This window comes from Lepidochelys kempii, chromosome 8, assembly GCF_965140285.1.
Source record: "Lepidochelys kempii isolate rLepKem1 chromosome 8, rLepKem1.hap1, whole genome shotgun sequence".
NCBI classification, from domain to species: Eukaryota; Metazoa; Chordata; order Testudines; family Cheloniidae; genus Lepidochelys; species Lepidochelys kempii.
In genome coordinates, this window is record NC_136387.1 from 92,665,876 (window position 1) to 92,683,611 (window position 17,736).

Genomic DNA, 17,736 nt, shown 5'->3' on the forward strand with positions numbered 1-17,736 from the left:
TCATATTCAGAGGAGAGGCCTTTTAGCAGAGAAGAATATTAAAAAGCAGGGAGGGCGGAGGTTTATTGGGTGGATGCTCTCAGTTTCACAGCTCCTTTCAAAACTTTTCCAAGCTGCTTCAGTTTCAATAGTTTTGCTTTTGTTTTTAATTTTTACTGCATTCTCCCGTCCCCTCCTCTCTCCATCTCAGCACCTCTCCTCTGGTTAGAAGGACAAATTGTTGCCTTCGCTAAATGCAGGACCCCAGCCAGCTGGCACCCAGATTCACTGCCCAAAGCTTCAGGCCCTGTCCCCTCAGAGACTGCACATTTCATCGCAGTGATATGCATGCAGCAGAGACTGAAGAGTGAAAGGTTGAAATCTGGCGCGCAGTCCACAGATCCACTTGCCAGAAAGGAATTGCCTAGTGCCACCCGGCTAGATTAATTAGAGCTGGCAAGTTGAGCGCAATGCTTTTTGATTCCTGCAAGTTTTCCTCTTGGAGACAGTTTCAAGCAGCTGAGGAGTCCCTCTGTAGTAACTATTCAAATGTCTGCTGCTTTAACAACGTGGCATGTTCTGAAGAGGAGGCTCTCGTATGAGAGCCAAAATATACTGAATCCACTTGCTGGTCTGGCTCCCACCGAGATTACAGAGATCAGGCTACAAGAACACTTTGAGCCAGCGTGTCTCTGCAGTCTCCACCCCAGGATGTACTGCAAAGGACACGTACTGTGCATGCTCTGGGGCTGGAAATGTGCTTTAGACTCTATTTGTGTGAACAAAGCTGGCAGCTTGAGTGGATATTGTGGAGCAAAGAAGCTCTATTGTGTTTCACAGTCGTCATGAGTATCAGATGAACAAATTTAGAATAAGCTAATCAGACTGAAGTTCCTTTAACAGAAGACAAAGAATAGCCCTGCTTGGTAAAAATAAGCATAGGAAATTACTTTAAAATAGTCCATAGTAAATGATGGGACAGCTTTGGATATCTCCCACTTTATTATGTACATAGCTGCTCAGTGACATCTCAAGAGAAATTGACTCTCAGATCCCTGATGGAAGATGGTCTCATAAGATAGAAAAGAGAATTCCCTAAGGGATAAATTATTGCAGATTATTCAGGACTAAAGTTGCCATATTATTGAAGTCAGATGTACACTGCACACACATACTACCCCTGCAAAATTGGTTCTTTCGGGTGTGCACAAGTCAGGTGACTCAGTACCTAACTACCCCCATGTGTGCGCACCATTTACTCACATTTACTTGTCCAAGCTGGTGGAGTCAAAACTGACATAGAAGTAACAGAGGGGCAAAAAGAGAGAAAAATCAATCTGATCCAGAAAGGAAACTTCTTGACTGCCACAAATCAGAAGCATTGTCTCCAGAGAAGCCAACACAAGTTGGACAGGAAGTTACAAAAACATCATGGGGGTCAAGTCACCTAAGGTAGGGAAATTAAAGAAAACCTGAATAGGAAAGGACACCATACCTTGTGCATTTGGGATTCAACCTGCCAGAAAATTCAGATCTCCCCTAACCCATATTAAGAAGAATTAGAGGCCAGAAAATGCCTCCCACTAAAAATGTCTCTGGAAACTCTCTTTGGCTGTGAATCCACAAAGATGTGCATAGTGGAATGGCTGTTTTGGGAAGTAGGGAAGGCAGAACACTGCTCTCTGGCCAAACTTAGCACGAAACAAAAGGCACAAATCGCCTATACATATTTTATGAGCAGGGCTGTTTTATGTAAATATCTCAAGACCTTCATTTAGTATGAATACATGGCGTACATTCTGTATTCATGGGACTTCTGGCCACATGCGAACACTGTTAAAAATGACAGTGAATAGTTTTGAAGATTTCAAGTTTGTAGCATTTTTTCTCTGAACAGCTTTTGAATACATTTGTCTGACTCTACACAGCACAACCAGTTCTATGTCAGTAATGAGATACTTTCCTCTGTAAATTATATTGAAAATAGGTGCCATTATTATTTATATAGCAGTGGTGACAGATGCCCCAACCAGGACTGGGGTCCCTTTGTGTTAGCACTGGAGAAACAGACATGAAGGTGTGTGCCTCTCTATCCCAAACAGCTTACCATCTAAGAAACATATTACTTCAAGGAGCAGGTTGTTTACTTATTTATGTTTTATTTAAATGAATTTGGGGCTCATGAAAAATGATAGCTGGACAGCTCTGGAGACTGCATGACTCTCATCCACTGGACAGAGGCAGCAGCGGTTCAAGCCTCCTCTCACAGCCCTGCTGTGAAGAACATGGGAAATATATTTATTTATTTTTATGACTATGTGTACCTCTGTTTATTTGTCTACCATTGCACTGATGGCCACCAAGGATCAAAGAGTTAATTCGGTCCTCGTTTTACATGTCTACTGGAAGGCAGCCAATGGCTTTAGATAACCCCAGTAACCAGTACTTAGGGGGACAATACAGGTGTCAATCCCTACCAAGGCTACCCCTGACAATGTTGGGGCTTCAGGGGGAATGACTGCAACAAAGGACTTTTGGAACTGTTCAAAAGCTGAGCCCCAGATGACAAAGGGGAAGAGGCAGTGTCTGGAGGGAAGCCAACAATACTCCATTCCCACGTATGTGTAGTCTGTTGTTGTTTTAAACCTTTTCTTTCTGATTGCTATGTTCCTACATATAAATAAATAGTACTTTGATTTGAAGAAGCTGTCCTGAGACGTTGCAGTTGCTGAAGGGAAGTCTCTTGTGGGTGTCAAAACCTGTCAGGCCTGCTAAGAAAACATGATTGGAGAACAGGGGAGCTGTAGCCTGGGGACCTGGTCTGAAAGTGGGTGAATTGTGGGAATCCACCCTGAGAGAAGTGCAGGGACTCTGTCACTTGAAAGGGGTGGGGAGCCAATCAGGAGCCATGAGGCTGTTGCCTATCAGACCTTTTGGGGCAGGACTTTCTGTGGTCTATGTCTACAGCGGGTCATGGGTAGTGAGGTGCACGGTGGTTATAGCTGCCGCTGGGTGGCAACATGGAAGTGTCTCTACCTAGCAATTCTGAGTTGAACCCCTTACTGGTAGCCACAGAGACAGATTAAAAGTACAGCTAATCCTGTAACCGTGACACCTGGCAATGAGTGGCAACCCTGACACGAAGAAACCACCTCTGAAGATAAAAGGATAACTCATTTGCCATACCAACTGAGAATGGGCTTCTGCTTAGATTTACTTTCAGAGTAGGCAGCTGAGGGTTGTGTGATATGAATAATTGTCCAGACTGGCCAAATACTTCTTTTACAAAGGCCACGGACCAGACTTTAAATGATAGTGACTTTTGGTGACTACTAACCTAGAACTGGATTTGAACCAATCCACTAATTAGTTATGAAACTCTTTGGCCCATTGCTTGACCCATCCAAGTCTCTCAGTGGAAACAGTCTTACAAAGTGGCCTGGAAGTTTGAATGCTCAAGAAAGGCAGTAGTTAATTCCAAAAATATAACCTCATTTGAAGAAAAAAAAAAGGGGGGGGGGGGTATTTTACCACAAATGAAACTATTATATCCATCAGAAAAATTATGTTCAACATTTGTAACTTTTAAAATATCAAAGGGATGATTAGCAAAGTCTTTTGTTCAAATTCTTTTGATTCCTTGAGGTAATGAAAACAGGGTCATGGAGCTTCTCGGTAAGTTTAAAGTAAATGCCCTTCGCAAGCAATATCTAATTCTCTGATTCATGGAACATTCAGCCTAGGTAATGGCAATACTATATCCATACACATATACCACCAAAAGCACTCATACCAGTGCCAAAAGAAAAAATAATAATCCAGCAGATGATTTTGAACAGTTTCCTGTAAGAGCCCTGAAAGGAATCCACTGCCCAACTGCCACACTTTAACCCTGCTTTCTGTTTTCTGAATTCTTCCTGACCGTTGGCTCTTTCGTTCGCCAGAACCACAACAAAGGACGGTGTTGAGTTTCCACACAGACCATTTTCTCTCTCTCTCTTCTCTGATCATCTCACAAAGGTATTATTGTTGCTGGCTTACTTGGGCTCCATGCACCTGAGGCAGATCAAAGCCACTCTATAATGCCAGCCTGACCACACAGGTCTCTCTCCCACTGCATTAAATTAAACCTGATGATTAATCTCTATTGCCCTGCGGGTCCCTCGGTACAAAGAGAGAGAGAGAGAAAAAAAAAACATATTTCTAACCAAACATGAGTATAATAAACTTCCATATTATTGCCCTAATTAAAAAAAGGTACAGCTAATTTCAACCAACTGCAGCTGAATATACGTTTCATTAAAAATACACAGAATTGCCCCATGTGCTCTATATTCACTTGGTACCGTATAAGCAGATAGAGATAAAGGACACTTAAACCAAAGGCCTTCCATAGATTTGATCCAGAACAGCTTAGAATGTGCTTGTTGTCTGTTGATTGGAAATTGTGGTGCCTTTAACGTTGAAAAAAACAAAACACAAAAAACAAACAAACAAAAAAACCCCACATCAAAACCCTAAAACCAAAACAAACACCTGGGAGAAGGGGGGAAATAAATACTCAGTAAATGCTGAGTTCTTACATTTAAATGAAAACCAGCTTAAGTTTCTCCAAGAACCACAGAAAATGCCTATCCCCACGTTGGGTCTCAAGCCACTATCAATATCAATTGGGGCTTGTCTATACTAGAAAATTCTGCCCTTTAACTATACTGCTATGGTTAAAATGGCAAACTCGCTCCCCTGATTCCACCCCCAGTGTGGATGCAGTTATACCAGTATACAAGTTTGCGAAGCAAAATAAGCTTTATTTTGGCACCTGCATATCAGTATAACTGCATCTCCCAAGGCTTATAACTATATCAGTAAAAAAAAAAACCCCACACCCTTAACCAACACAGTCATCCCAGTATAGCTTTCTAGGTGTAGACCAGGGTTAAGGATGGTGGGATTTTAGCCCTAAAATCCTGATTTAACACGGAATTTAAACGTGCTTAAGTACATAATTAAATCCCATTGACTTCAAGTATTTGCTAAATGCCTTGGCTTAATAGGGACAAGATTACTGGCATGCTTAAAATTAAGCACATACTTAAGTCCTTTGCTGAACTGGGGCATAACTAACAAGGTCACTGCCTTATTAACATGCTGCTATCGTGCCCTATTCCATGAATACACAGCATAAGGACAAGATATAGGCACCTCTATTAAGTGTAGTAAAGACATTATTTAACAGTAGCTCCCTCTTTTCACAATATGAAATGCCTTTCCTTGACAGCAAAACCTCTACCCACTCCCACCCCAAGTTATAATCAGTCTAAATTTAAGATCATAATGAGTTTTAAATAAAAAATATGGCAGAAAAAGGTACTTATCTAAATGGAATAGCTTTCAGACTCATACATTTTAATTAGGTATAAATTTCCAAAGCAGACACTAAATTTTAATTGTAACCTAAGGAAAAGCTTTTTCGTTAATTCGCTGGGAAAAATTAACAAAGCAAAAATTGCTTATCGGGGTTTTTTGGAAGTCATCATACATATCATAATTCTATATAGATCACTGCAGCTCTCAGAAGGAGATGGATTTATATTGATTGAGTGAGGAGGTGGGGGAGAAGGGCTGCTAGAGAACACACACTACTTCTCTGAAGACGCTACTTCGGAACACATTAGTGACATGCTTGTCATGGATAACTCAAACTCAGAGTCTTCAGCTCCGATTTCACGCTGCTGTCTTTAAGCTTCTGCAGCATTGTGTTAGACTTTGCTTTTGCACTTCATGTCAGGGTTTTTTCCCCAGTATTGATTTCCACTACTATGAAAGCTCCTGGTTGCTAGCAAATGCATAATACGTAATTAAAATCTGAAATTAAAGATAAAAACCACAACAGCATAACAAAAAAGGGGTATGTGTGTGTGACGGGAAAATAAAGTGTAATTTCTTTTCAGAGACATTAGCTACTATACAAAGCTATAACGGTGACTGTGTAGACAACCTACCCCCATGTGACAGGAAGATGTTCCACAGATCACAGCAAGCCGGGATGTAACTGGCTGATTTTCACAGGGCAGGTTATGTCCTTTCACATCTGCTCCAATCACTCCTATTAAAAAAAATCTTATCTTAAAAAACAACCCAACCTTCCATAAAATAGAGTTTTTTAGTATTTGAATGTTTGCATAGGATCCCACACTGCATATAGGTCAGACCAGTTTCACAATTAGAAAGGGCTATTCCTGTCTGGTGACTGTGGATACTGTTTTATTGACAAGATAAGGATGTTCCAAACGCATGGGGCATTACACAGATCAATTACTCTCCTCTATACCCATTATTATTATTTTATTTATATTCCAGCAGAGCCAGGAGGCCTCAACAGTAATCATGGCCCCATTGTACCAGGCATCATATAAATGTGTAGAAAAAGACAACCCCTGTACTGAAGAGTTTACTGTTTCAATAGCCTAAATAGAGAAAAGATGAAAAAATAAAAGAAAAATATCAGCATCATCCCTGTTTTACAGACGAAGAACTGAAATGCAAAGAGACTAAGGTCATACAGGAAGTTTGTGGAAAAGCTGGGAATTTAACCCTAATCTCCTGAATCACAGGCAAGTGCCTTAATGTTTTCTTGCTTTGTCCCACAACTATGGCATCTACTGTCCGACCGTCATGCAGGGTATTTGGGTGTGTACCTCCCAATAGCACTGATCAGAGCCTAGGCACATTTGAAAATCCTACTCGGTACCAATCTGCATCTTCAGGCACCTAAATACCTTTAAAAACCTGACCCTAAATCCCTGTGTACATATAGTGTAAATGCAGAATCCCATTTGAACCAAGAAATATACACGTGGCAGATGACGCCGAGATTATGTCTGTGGTATTCTGTACACATATGGGATTCATTTATTCGTACGGATAAACAGAATCCTCAAAGTGTTGGTGCTACCTATCATGCTTTATTATTTACCGGCCCAGACAGTGACATGCCACACTACACGTTAAGGATTTTGTGTAGTTTAGTCTAACAGGTAGTTTCCTGAAGTAAGAAGTACTATAGTTAGAACTATTAGAGGGCATTCAAAAGACTATCCATCCACTACAGCATACAAATCTAGTCAGGTGTGACTTGTCAGTGCAACAGGTAGAAATTTATTTGTATGTCTCCCATCATGTTACTAAGTCTCATGGTTCAATAACTGTTAAACATTAAGAAAATGTGTATCACTTCAGCAGAAATCTTGGCCCTATTGACGTCAGAAGGAATTTTCCCATCGATTTCAGTGGGGCCAGAACATTACTGTTAGTGTTTATGCCAAATTTACCGTCAGTGAGGTCTTGAAAAGTCCTACTTGTGATTGACTGAAGTGAGATAACATTAATTATAGCATATTATAATTATAATGAATAAAAACATTAACTATATTAACATAAACTGGAGTCTCCAGGAATTAAATATTAATCTTTAATTAAGTATTACGTCATATAATGAAATCTCCAAGAATACATCCAACCAAAATTGGCAACCCTAATTATAACACAGAATTATAATGAAGATCAAGCCATTTAATTCAGTTCCTAGGACAATTTAAGTGCTGTTATGAATAGTTTTTATGTTTATTTTAGTCAGAATCTGTAGTATACTAGGACAGCCTCATGGGAGACACAATTTCTTTTGTGAAGGTCCCCAAAGGACAGACTTAAAACTGCAAACTTTAGTACCATACAAAACAATATGACACTCAGTATCAAATGGCAGGAAACACTTAGCAGTCATAATTTCAGTTCTTTTTCCACAGTAACAAAGTATTTAAGATATTGTACAATGAGAGATCTGCAATGCTGGAGCCTGTTTTAATGGAGCAGGTAGTTTATTCCAGCTTTTTGAGGTCACAGCCTCAAGAGCCAGACCTCCCATACTCAGTTTTAACTCTAGGCACTTTAAAATTAATAGACTAGGTCGAATGAAGGGCATATATCTATTCAGCTTCCAGTTTTCAGCTTTTTAGTAACAGATTTCAGATGCACTAGCTTGGAAGCTACTCAAGACCTCTGTAGCAGTAAATATCAAATAACTCTTCATCTCCTTCCTACCCCACTCTCAGACTTCAAAGCTGTCATAGATTCCAGGGCTCCAAACATCCAAAAATATTTTATACCTAGCCAAATGCAGAAATGGATGGTGTGTCAAAATTTACTAGCTACGAAAACTAAATGTCCACCATGTCACCAGGGTTCAGTCTGCATGCTGAGAAAGGGCTGTTTTTACCATTCTATCTTTGTGGACTATTTTTGATACACTCGGTAAGAATGTATTTCAGTGGAACAATTATGACATCCAATGGAAATTAATGTACAACTGGTTAATCTAAAGCAGTGGTTCTCAAACTTTTGTACTGGTGACCCCTTTCACATAGCAAGCCTCTGAGTATGACCACTCCCCCCTTATGAATTAAAAACTCTTTAAAATATATTTAACACCATCATAAATGCTGGAGGCAAAGCAGGGTTTGGGATAGAGGCTGGCAGCTCGCGACCCCCTGAGGGGTCCCAATTCCCAGTTTGAGAACCACTGATCTAGAGCATGCAGATGTTCTAGGGCATAGCCTCTATACACTCTGTACCTCTCAACAAGTCAGTGAATGACAAAAACAGGGGGGAAATGCCTCAAACGTGTGACATCACATTTTTAATACATGGCAACTTTTCATTAACTAGAGCAGTTAACTATTCTGAGTATTTCTTGGTTTAAATTTACCATATCGCAGATGTTTTCTCTCTTTTCCCTGCATTTTCTTTCCTCTGTATATTTTTCTTCAGTATTTTTCTACTTTTAAAATAACAGCTGCGTATTTTAATCTGACACCATCCTTTTTTCCCTCATTTTCATCAGAATTTATTTTCAGTGGAAACCTTCAATTTCCCCCTTGTTTTCTTATTTCCTCTCCTCTCCTTCCACCACCATTTTTCCTTAGGCTTTTATTTCCTGAACTTTATGATTAAAGAAGATGGAAAGAAGGGGTGGAAGGGAGGCAGGAGTTCTCACACCACCATGGAAAAAGGCGAGATCACCCTCTACTCTGGTTACCCTCTTCTCAAGTGCACTCTTATGCTCTCCCTCTCTTCCCTGTTCTCCCCTCTGCACGCTCTCTCTCTTCAATCCAAATCTTTCTTATTTCATCTTCTTCTCTACCAGCCCCCTTTTTGGCAACCCATCCCAGAGCAGATTTACAGCTCACAAGATTCTCTCCTCCTACAACCTCCTTTCAGCTCTCCTAGATTGGCACTCAATTTGTCCTAGGGTTGCAGTGACTCTCCCTGCTACTGCCATGCATCAGCCTCCCTCTACCATAGAGATACACCCCTTTTCCAAGACATCGCCTTTGTAACAGTGCTGCCTGTACAGCACCAACCAGGGAAAACATACAGAGAGATCCATGTGACTGGTTCTCCAGCATAAGCAGTCAAATGTCACCCACTAGATTTCCCTGTTCCTGCTCAATGTGCAAAGCCACAGCAGGGAATCTGTGACAGGTAGAGTTCCTTTGTGGGAATATGGAGGCATTGTGGAAAATGGTGCCTGAACCGAAAATTTTAAGATATGAAACGTTATTTCCCATCCACATTTATTCACTGATATGCCATGTGGCTGGCAGTGTCTATAACAAGAGCTGTTCATTCCTCTTTATATGAATTAGCACTATGTCATCAGGCCAGCTTTCAGTATAATTTTCCCCCACACATAATCAATATCTTGTTGATTTCAAAGGATCACTTAATACTGAAAAGGCTGGGCCTTTAGTGCCGTTTTGTTAAGATTCAAACTTCAAACTATAAAGAGGTTGTGTGCAGCAAATTATTCTCTATGTTTAAATAATGCATTAGTTTAACATATACAATATGAAGTATGAAGAGATGAAGAAGAGAAGGAGAAAGTCACTGGCTAAACGTTCATGATTTAAGCCTTACAAAGGCCTTCGGTGATACATGTTTACAGCATAAGATCAAAGTGTATATTTTATGTCCTAAAAGAAAGGATATTTTGTTACACAAATCTATATTTTATTTAGTGAATGGTATACATTTTAATAAACCTAAGCAAATGGAATGTAAAAAAAAATGAGATTACAGGCCTGACTTTGAAAAGTGGTCTCTAATTTTGCTGGCACAATTTTGCTTATATTTAGGGTGAAATTTTTGATCCACCCTAACCTGGGCCTCAGTTTTCAAAAGCACAAAATTGCAAGGGCAAGTAACCATTCTGCACACAGTTTTGTGCACCCTTAATACATCTCACTTAGCCACTAAGACACTGATTTCCACAACCTTTGGACATTTAAGTGGCTTAAACTGTAGGTGCTAACGATTGTGGGGACAGAAAAATCACCTACATTTATTGCACTGACAACTTGAGCTTGCAAAAATGCCATCCACTTTCTGAAAATCTGACTCTTATTTGTTTTGTAGCATTGTATATGAAAACTGCAAGGGTAGAAGCATGTGTGTTTCCATGAAAATTAGGTCTGTTGGTGTGTTTTGAAGTGTTGAAATTTGTGTACCAAATATTCATCTACCTCCACAAAAATAAGTTGTGGAAATATTTCTCACAGTTCAATATGCATTTGTTTATAAGATAGTTCTTAGCAATGTGATTCAATGTGAGATTATACATTATCATGTATATTCTACAACATGAGTACATTAAGTCCTTCTACTGAAAAATATGCTGATTTTCCCTGACTTGTTTTAAAACACCCACCCACCCACACAGTGAGACCAACTGGTTTCCTAGCCAGAGTACAAATGCTCTGATTAAATGATTAAATATGTTCAATACAAACTATAATAATATGTACAGTATATGGATAATCTAGGAGAAACAACAAATTGAAAATCATAAGAAATGCTAAAATAGTACCTTCTGTTTACAAAATATTAATCTGGTACTTTTTAGTTTTGACCAGTGTGTTTAATAAACTATCAGGAAATGAGAGAAGTCCACAAACTAGAGAGGCAGTGTGGTTCACTGCATGGGGCACCAGACTAGGATTAGGTTTAGGACACCTAGATTCTGTTCCTAGCTCTGCCACTGATTTGCTGTGTGATCTTGGACAAGATGCTTCACCTCTCTGTGCCTCTGTTTCCCCAACCAACACTTTGTGCGTTTGTGTGTAGTTAGAATGCAAGTTCTTTGGAAGACTTTCTCTCTATGGGTCTTCACAGCACCTGGCATGTGGAGCCCCAATCTCCGTTAGATCTCTAGATGCTATGCTAGTACAAATAAATAACAACAAATTCTCTCCTAAGGTTCAATCTACGGTAGTTCACTGATTTACAAGAATTCCCAGCATTTCTGACACCAGTGGGACAGCTAGGATCGGATCTACCTTCAGAATTTATTTACTGAATGACACAAAAGAATAACCAAGGGTTAACAGCATGCCAAGTTTAACAAGGAAAGAAGAAAACAGCTGAAAAGATTTCTAGTGCTCCCAGCATTTGGTCTGCCATCTCCACATCTCTGCAATAAACCTACACACAGGGATATCTCCATGCTTTAATACAGAAACAGGCTGACTTTAAAAACAGAATCTTGCTGGATTAATAATAAAACACATTAAAACAAACACATTGTACGTGTGTGAGAGAGACTTTCAAACCCTGAAGTTAGCTGTGGTTAGAATCCTGAAAACCGGGTGCCTAATTAAAAAAAACAACAATCTAAATTCATACCAAGATCTTAAGGGCCAGATTTACAAAGGTGTTTTACACACTAAAGATGCAGATAGACACCTACAGGAATATACAAAATTGCCTGTACAGATTAGGCACCTCTCTCTCATTGAAAGACAATGGGAGCTAGGCATTCTCTTAGGTACTCATCCTATTATGTGCCTATCTGCATCTTTAGGTGTCTAAATACTTTTGTAAATAACAATATCTGGCTCTTACATAGCACTTCTCAGTAGTTCCCAAAGGGCTTCACAATCTTTAATGTGTTTATCCTTGCAATACCCCTGTAAGTTATTAATATCCCCATTTTACAGATGGGGAACAGAGGCAGAGAGAGGTTAAATGAAATGCCCATGATTGCACAGGAAGTTTATGGTGGAGCAGGGAACTCAACCTGCATTTCCCAACTCCTAAGCTAGTGCCTAACCATCCTTCTGGCCCTATGTCAAAGAGGTTTAATTTTCAGAGGTGATAATGAACACCTCTGAGAACAGGTCTCCATGAACACCTCAGACATATCCTGTGTGACCTGCAGATGCAATGCTTGGCAGGAGAGTCCTCCACAAAATGATGCCTTCAAACTGATATTAATTTACAGCATGATGGTTAACAGGAAATTTAGTATTGTAGAGCTTTGGACGCTATCATTCTGGGAAAGTGTCAGTCCTGTGTCCCAGCCAGGACAAGAGATCAGTTTTGACTCCCCATCACCCGAGACCGGGGAAACATACCATTATGCTTTTGAATGGCTCAAAAAAGGAAATTCAGGTAACAGGAAATTTCCCCACCCGACTATCCAGCTCCAAGCTGATCATAACTGATTAAAATTAAAAGGATTAACCACTGGCTACCTGATTGGTCTCAAAATGTAACTCAAAACAGAGAATCATCGTTGAGTGGGTGTGTTTCTAGAGGGGTCCCAAATGGATTGGTTCTTGGCCCTATGCTACTTTAACATTTTTATCGATGATGTGGAAGAAAATGTAGTCATCACTGATACATTTTGCAGATGACAAAATCATTGGGGGAGTGGTAAATAATGAAAAGGACAAGTCACTGATTCAGAGTGATCTTGATCGCTTGGCCAGCTGGGCACAAGCAAATAAGATTTGTTTTAATACAGCTAAAAGTAAATGTCCACATCTAGGAACAAAGAATATAGGCCATACTTACAAGATGGGGGACTCTATCCTGGGAACTAGTGACTCTGAAAGGGATTCAGGGGTCATGGCGGATAATCAGTTGAACATGAGCTCCCAGTGTGATGCTGTGGCCAAAAGGACTAATGAGAGCCTTGGATGCATAAACAGGGGAACCTGAAGTAGGAATAGACAGGTTACTTTACCTCTCTATTTGGCAGTGATGTAAGAGCTGCTGGAATATTGTGTCCAGTTCTGGTATTCGCAGTTCATGAAGGATGTTGTTAAATTGGAGAGGGTTCAGAGAACAGCCACAAGAATAATTAAGATTGGAAAACATGCTTAATAGAGATAGACTCAAGGAATTCAATCTTTTTGAAAAACTTAACAAAGAGAAAGTTAAGGGATCACTTGATCACAGCCTATAAGGGCTTGTCTACGCAGACCAGCAATGCAGGGCTGTGATTTCTAAAGGGCACCGACATGTTGCATACTAACTGGCCTGTGTGCAAACTAAAAGTTCTCTAGTACAAATTAATGTAAAACAGTTTGAAAGAACATTTTTCCTGGGTTACAAGGATCCAAGATTAAGTACCCAGTTCGCAGGCGTGGAGCTAATCATGGGGGAGCTTACAATAGCTCCTCTCCCACACCCATCAAACTCTATTTTCATCCTGGTCCCTGCATCTACCTCCCACTGGGGCTGCACAGACTGCAGGAATTAGTCCATCCCTAGGGCTGCAGTAGCTCAAGCAGGGAAATAGAGAAAAGGATCAGGACCAGGTGGCTTTGTTTTAGTAAAAACAAGAAAGGAAAACCAGTTTCTCTAGGGTAGTGTCAGGATTGAGAGCCTCCAGCTGCACCTGCCCAGCCACCAGGCAGCCAATGAGAGTAGCTGGGCCACAGCAGAACCACCTGATTGGATAAGACAGAGAGGAAGCTTGCTCTTAAGCCAGGCAGCTGCACAGGCTTGGTGGCTACTCAATGCACACAGCTGTGGACGCTCTGCCTCCCTGTGCTTGCCTCACTCCAAGCCCTGCTCCAGCCTTGACCCTACCCTGTATCCAGCCTCATTCCAGTTTAGATCATGCCCCACACCCTGCATTATTCTAGTCCTGTTCCAATCCTGCCCCTACTTGTAACCAGCCCTGCTCCTGCCTTTCCATTTTCTAGGTAATCTGGTTCTGACTCTTGGCTCCAATTTCTGGATCTGACTCTGTTTTGAATCTTGGCTCTGACCTCCTGCTTTGACCACTAGACCTGATGCCTACTCCAACTACTAGGCATGACTGCCTATGACCAGTCTCTTGACAGGCAGGAGTCACTGAGAGGCTCTTTCTCCAAGCTCCACCACTCACCCACTTCACAAAGCGGATGGCAGTATCTCCAGACAGATGGGCCTCCATTCAACTCTATGAAAAAGCACCAAATTGTAGCTGTCGGCCAAGAACAATGCTCTTTGGGCTGCACAGTTCAGTTTTTCCTCAGCAGTTAACCCACTGGGACATCAAGGAAGCATTGGGCATGCTCATGCCTCCCCTGACATAGTCCACCAGACTCAATTGCTTTACTGGCAGTTGGACATAAGAAGTATAAAAACTGCTTCACAGAGGCATTTTTGTAAACGCTGGTAAATTCAAAGTTTGAAGAGCAAAACTGTCCTTTCAGAATGACAAGGTGGAGCAAGACACAGAGATCCTTTGTTTTCCCTACATGCTTGAAGCTCCCACTATAAACTCTATGTACGTAGGGAAGCACAGAAACTTGAAATCTTGTGCCATACGGTTCTCAGAGAACAATTTTTGCCCTAACGTCAGACGTTGCTGTCTTCCTTTTTCCTAATTCCAAAGGTCACAAATCTTTTTCAACAACCAGATGATGCTGGAGCTCTAAGTCTAAAAACTATTAGTGATAAAAAGCAGCTGGAAGGAAAATGATAAATAAAGCATAGTGGGCAAATTCATCCCTTGAGTAGTTCTGCTGAAGTCTGCGTGAGGGACGACCTATTGTTGGACAGGTAGGTAGTACACAGCAAATGGCATATGGATGACATTCATTAAAGGTGAAATGGAAAACTTTCAAAAGCAAAATAAAATACGCCTTTCCCCAAATCAGTACAAAAAAGTATGTGGGCTTCAAAATTTCAAATGCATTTCATTTTTAAAGATGTCTGAAAATAATTTCTACCAATACTTTCACTAAACTGCAAGCCCAGAATTAAGCATCCTGAACTTTCCTTGCAAGAGCTGAGTGGAGCTTTGTGAAGCTTGGTGGTTTCATTTCACAAGGGAGTATGCCAGCCTATTCCCTTTTCTTTCTGATGAGTTTCACATCAAAACCATGCAAAACTGAAGAGATTTAAACACCTCTGATGTGTAAACAGCAATCATTCCAGATTTGCTCTAAAGGTTTATAAGCCTTCTGGCAAATCTGGGCTAGATTTTTAAGTTTGTTTTCAAACTCAAAGCTAAAGACCAGTGAAAACCAAAATTCTAGATTCTAGATCTAGACTGAATCTAGATTTCATGTACTCTCAAAGTTCAGGAGTGCTCAACTGAAAGTCGATTATATGGGTAACGAATGACTGACACCAGATTAGATTTTTAATAGCTAGATTCCATTTTTGTAGGTACAAACTGTGGATGCTATTGCACCGTTATTTGGCAATGTAGGTAACACACACCTTACTTGTCGATAAAGTCTGTAGCATATCCACTGTAGGAGGAGATCTTTTGTGCTCATTTACTATCTTAATGGCCTGTGTTGATTTTAATTTCCCTTATCTATCTATGCTATTTATAAGGCACTTGCCATCACCCAACCTTACTGGTTTTATTTTATTTGGTTCATTTGCTTCCTCCCATCTCCATCTTATTCTCTGCTCTTCTGTAATTCATGGAGTTATATTTTTTGTTTGTTGGTGTCTCTTGACACCTCCTCTGTTGCACCCATTCCCTCTGGCACCTTGTGTGGAACATCAAAACAAAATATGAGATCTATTTAGATTTACTTTAAGAGGGGGGGAAAAGACAGAAAAGTACCTGATCCCATCAAAAGCAGTTATCAGAGACAGATAAAAATCAAACATTAAAAACGTAGCCCATCAAACGTTCAAAAGTTGTTACCCACAATCAGTGGAAAAATAAGCAAATGTAGAAAGTACCACAATGCAGCAATAGTGAAAACTGGTGCTTTTTTGGCTAACTTTATTCCAACTAGAACTGGTCAAAATTTTTCTGACAGAATACTTGTCTGTTGGAAAATGCTGATTCAACTAAATTTAATTTTTTTGAGAGAACATCTTGATTTCATCAAAATTTTCAACAGGAAAATATAGATTTGTTTTGATAAGGTCAAATGGTTTTGTTTCAACATATTATAAACTAAAAATACAATAAAAATTAGAATTGAAACAATATTTCAACCTGATCAAAACATTAATTTTGATGACATTAAAACAAAATATTTTTTGTTTTTCAAAAAAAGTCAAGATTTTAAACTCTTCGTCCTGACTTCTGAAAAAACCCAACATTGAAATCTTGGAATTTCCCACAGGATGGAAATTCCAGTTTTCAAACCATTCTAATTTTAACCTTTTGTCTGCTATTTTAAATCAATTACGCCCATATCCTAATATAGCAAGCAGTTTTAGTGCTACGTCCCACATTGGGTTAGTATAAAGGAAATGTACAAAGGTCTCTATTACATTATTTAAACAGAGGGAGATTACCCCTACCAATGGGGAGATATGGGGCTGAACCATTTTTAAGTCAACCTAAACGCAGCCAATGAAGTACGATAATGCACATCCAACAGCTCTATGGAGTCTCAAAGTAAAAGCTTTTTTAAAATGTACCCATAAAACCTTGAACCTTTTAACTATTTTAGCACCAAAACAGTTTGTTCCTCATTTATGCTTTATACAGGATATCTATTAACAGACCCAGCTTCCTTTGTTTTTAGGCTACTGTTTTTATCCTAAACTCTGTTAGTTTCATTGATACCTAATCCTCACAAGTTCCCCCTGCCCCTGCCTCCTTTCATCTGTCCCTTGTGTCCTATTGACACCTAAACAAGTCAACTGCCTGGGGCAGACTCTGTCTGCTTTGTTATTTGTCTGTACAGGGCGTAGCACAAGGGGGCCTCATCCCTGCATGGTAGTCAGAGGTGGTACGGTATGAACCATACTCACAATAATTCTAGTCTCAATTTCTCAGCATTTACAGATGAAGGAGATAGCCGTTTGTTTGCCAGAAGCTGGGAATGGGCTACAGGGGATGGATCACTTGATGACAAGGTGACCAGATGTCCCGGTTTTATAGCGACAGTCCTGATTTTGGGGCCTTTTTCTTATATAGGCTCCTATTACTCCCACCCCCGTCCCAATTTTTCACACTTGCTGTCTGGTCACCCTACTTGATGACTACCTGTTCTGTTCATTCCCTCTGGAGCACCTGGCATTGGCCACCCTCGGAAGACAGGATATTGGGCTAGATGGACCTTTGGTCTGACCCAGTATGGCCTCTTCCCCATTACTTCCCATTCACCCGCAGTGGAATGTGGTGGATATAACAGCTCTGTAAAGCCTGCTACCTCTCACTACCTGTGAGCAATGGTACAGGTAGTTGAAGCAAGGTAGTCAGTGGGGCCATTTTGCTGCAGGGAACAATCTGGATCCAAATGACATTGAACAAATTATTTAAGTCTCTTTTCCTCAGGATACTGGTCTATGAAATGGACATTATAATACTACATAGAGCTGAGTGAATACTATATAGTAATACTATCACAGAGCTGAGTGAACTATTTGTAGTTAAATGTTTTTCCTCAGAAATTTTACAACTTTTGAGTTTAAATATTTTTTGTTAAATTAGGGAAA

At 40.2% G+C, this 17,736-nt stretch overlaps 1 protein-coding gene across 6 annotated transcripts in view; it reads right to left on the bottom strand.

Annotated features, from left to right (window-relative positions):
- FGGY (FGGY carbohydrate kinase domain containing) overlaps positions 1 to 17,736 on the bottom strand; it is a 191,843-nt gene that overhangs the window by 75,045 nt on the left and 99,062 nt on the right. For all 6 annotated transcript variants that reach the window (XR_013636198.1, XM_078854115.1, XM_078854117.1 and 3 more), the window contains exon 8: positions 5,982 to 6,085. Coding sequence is in view for 5 of the 6 variants with exons in the window: in XM_078854115.1 (XP_078710241.1) it covers positions 5,982 to 6,085 (104 nt within the window). In the remaining variant the exon portion in view is untranslated. The remainder of the gene's footprint in view (positions 1 to 5,981; positions 6,086 to 17,736) is intronic.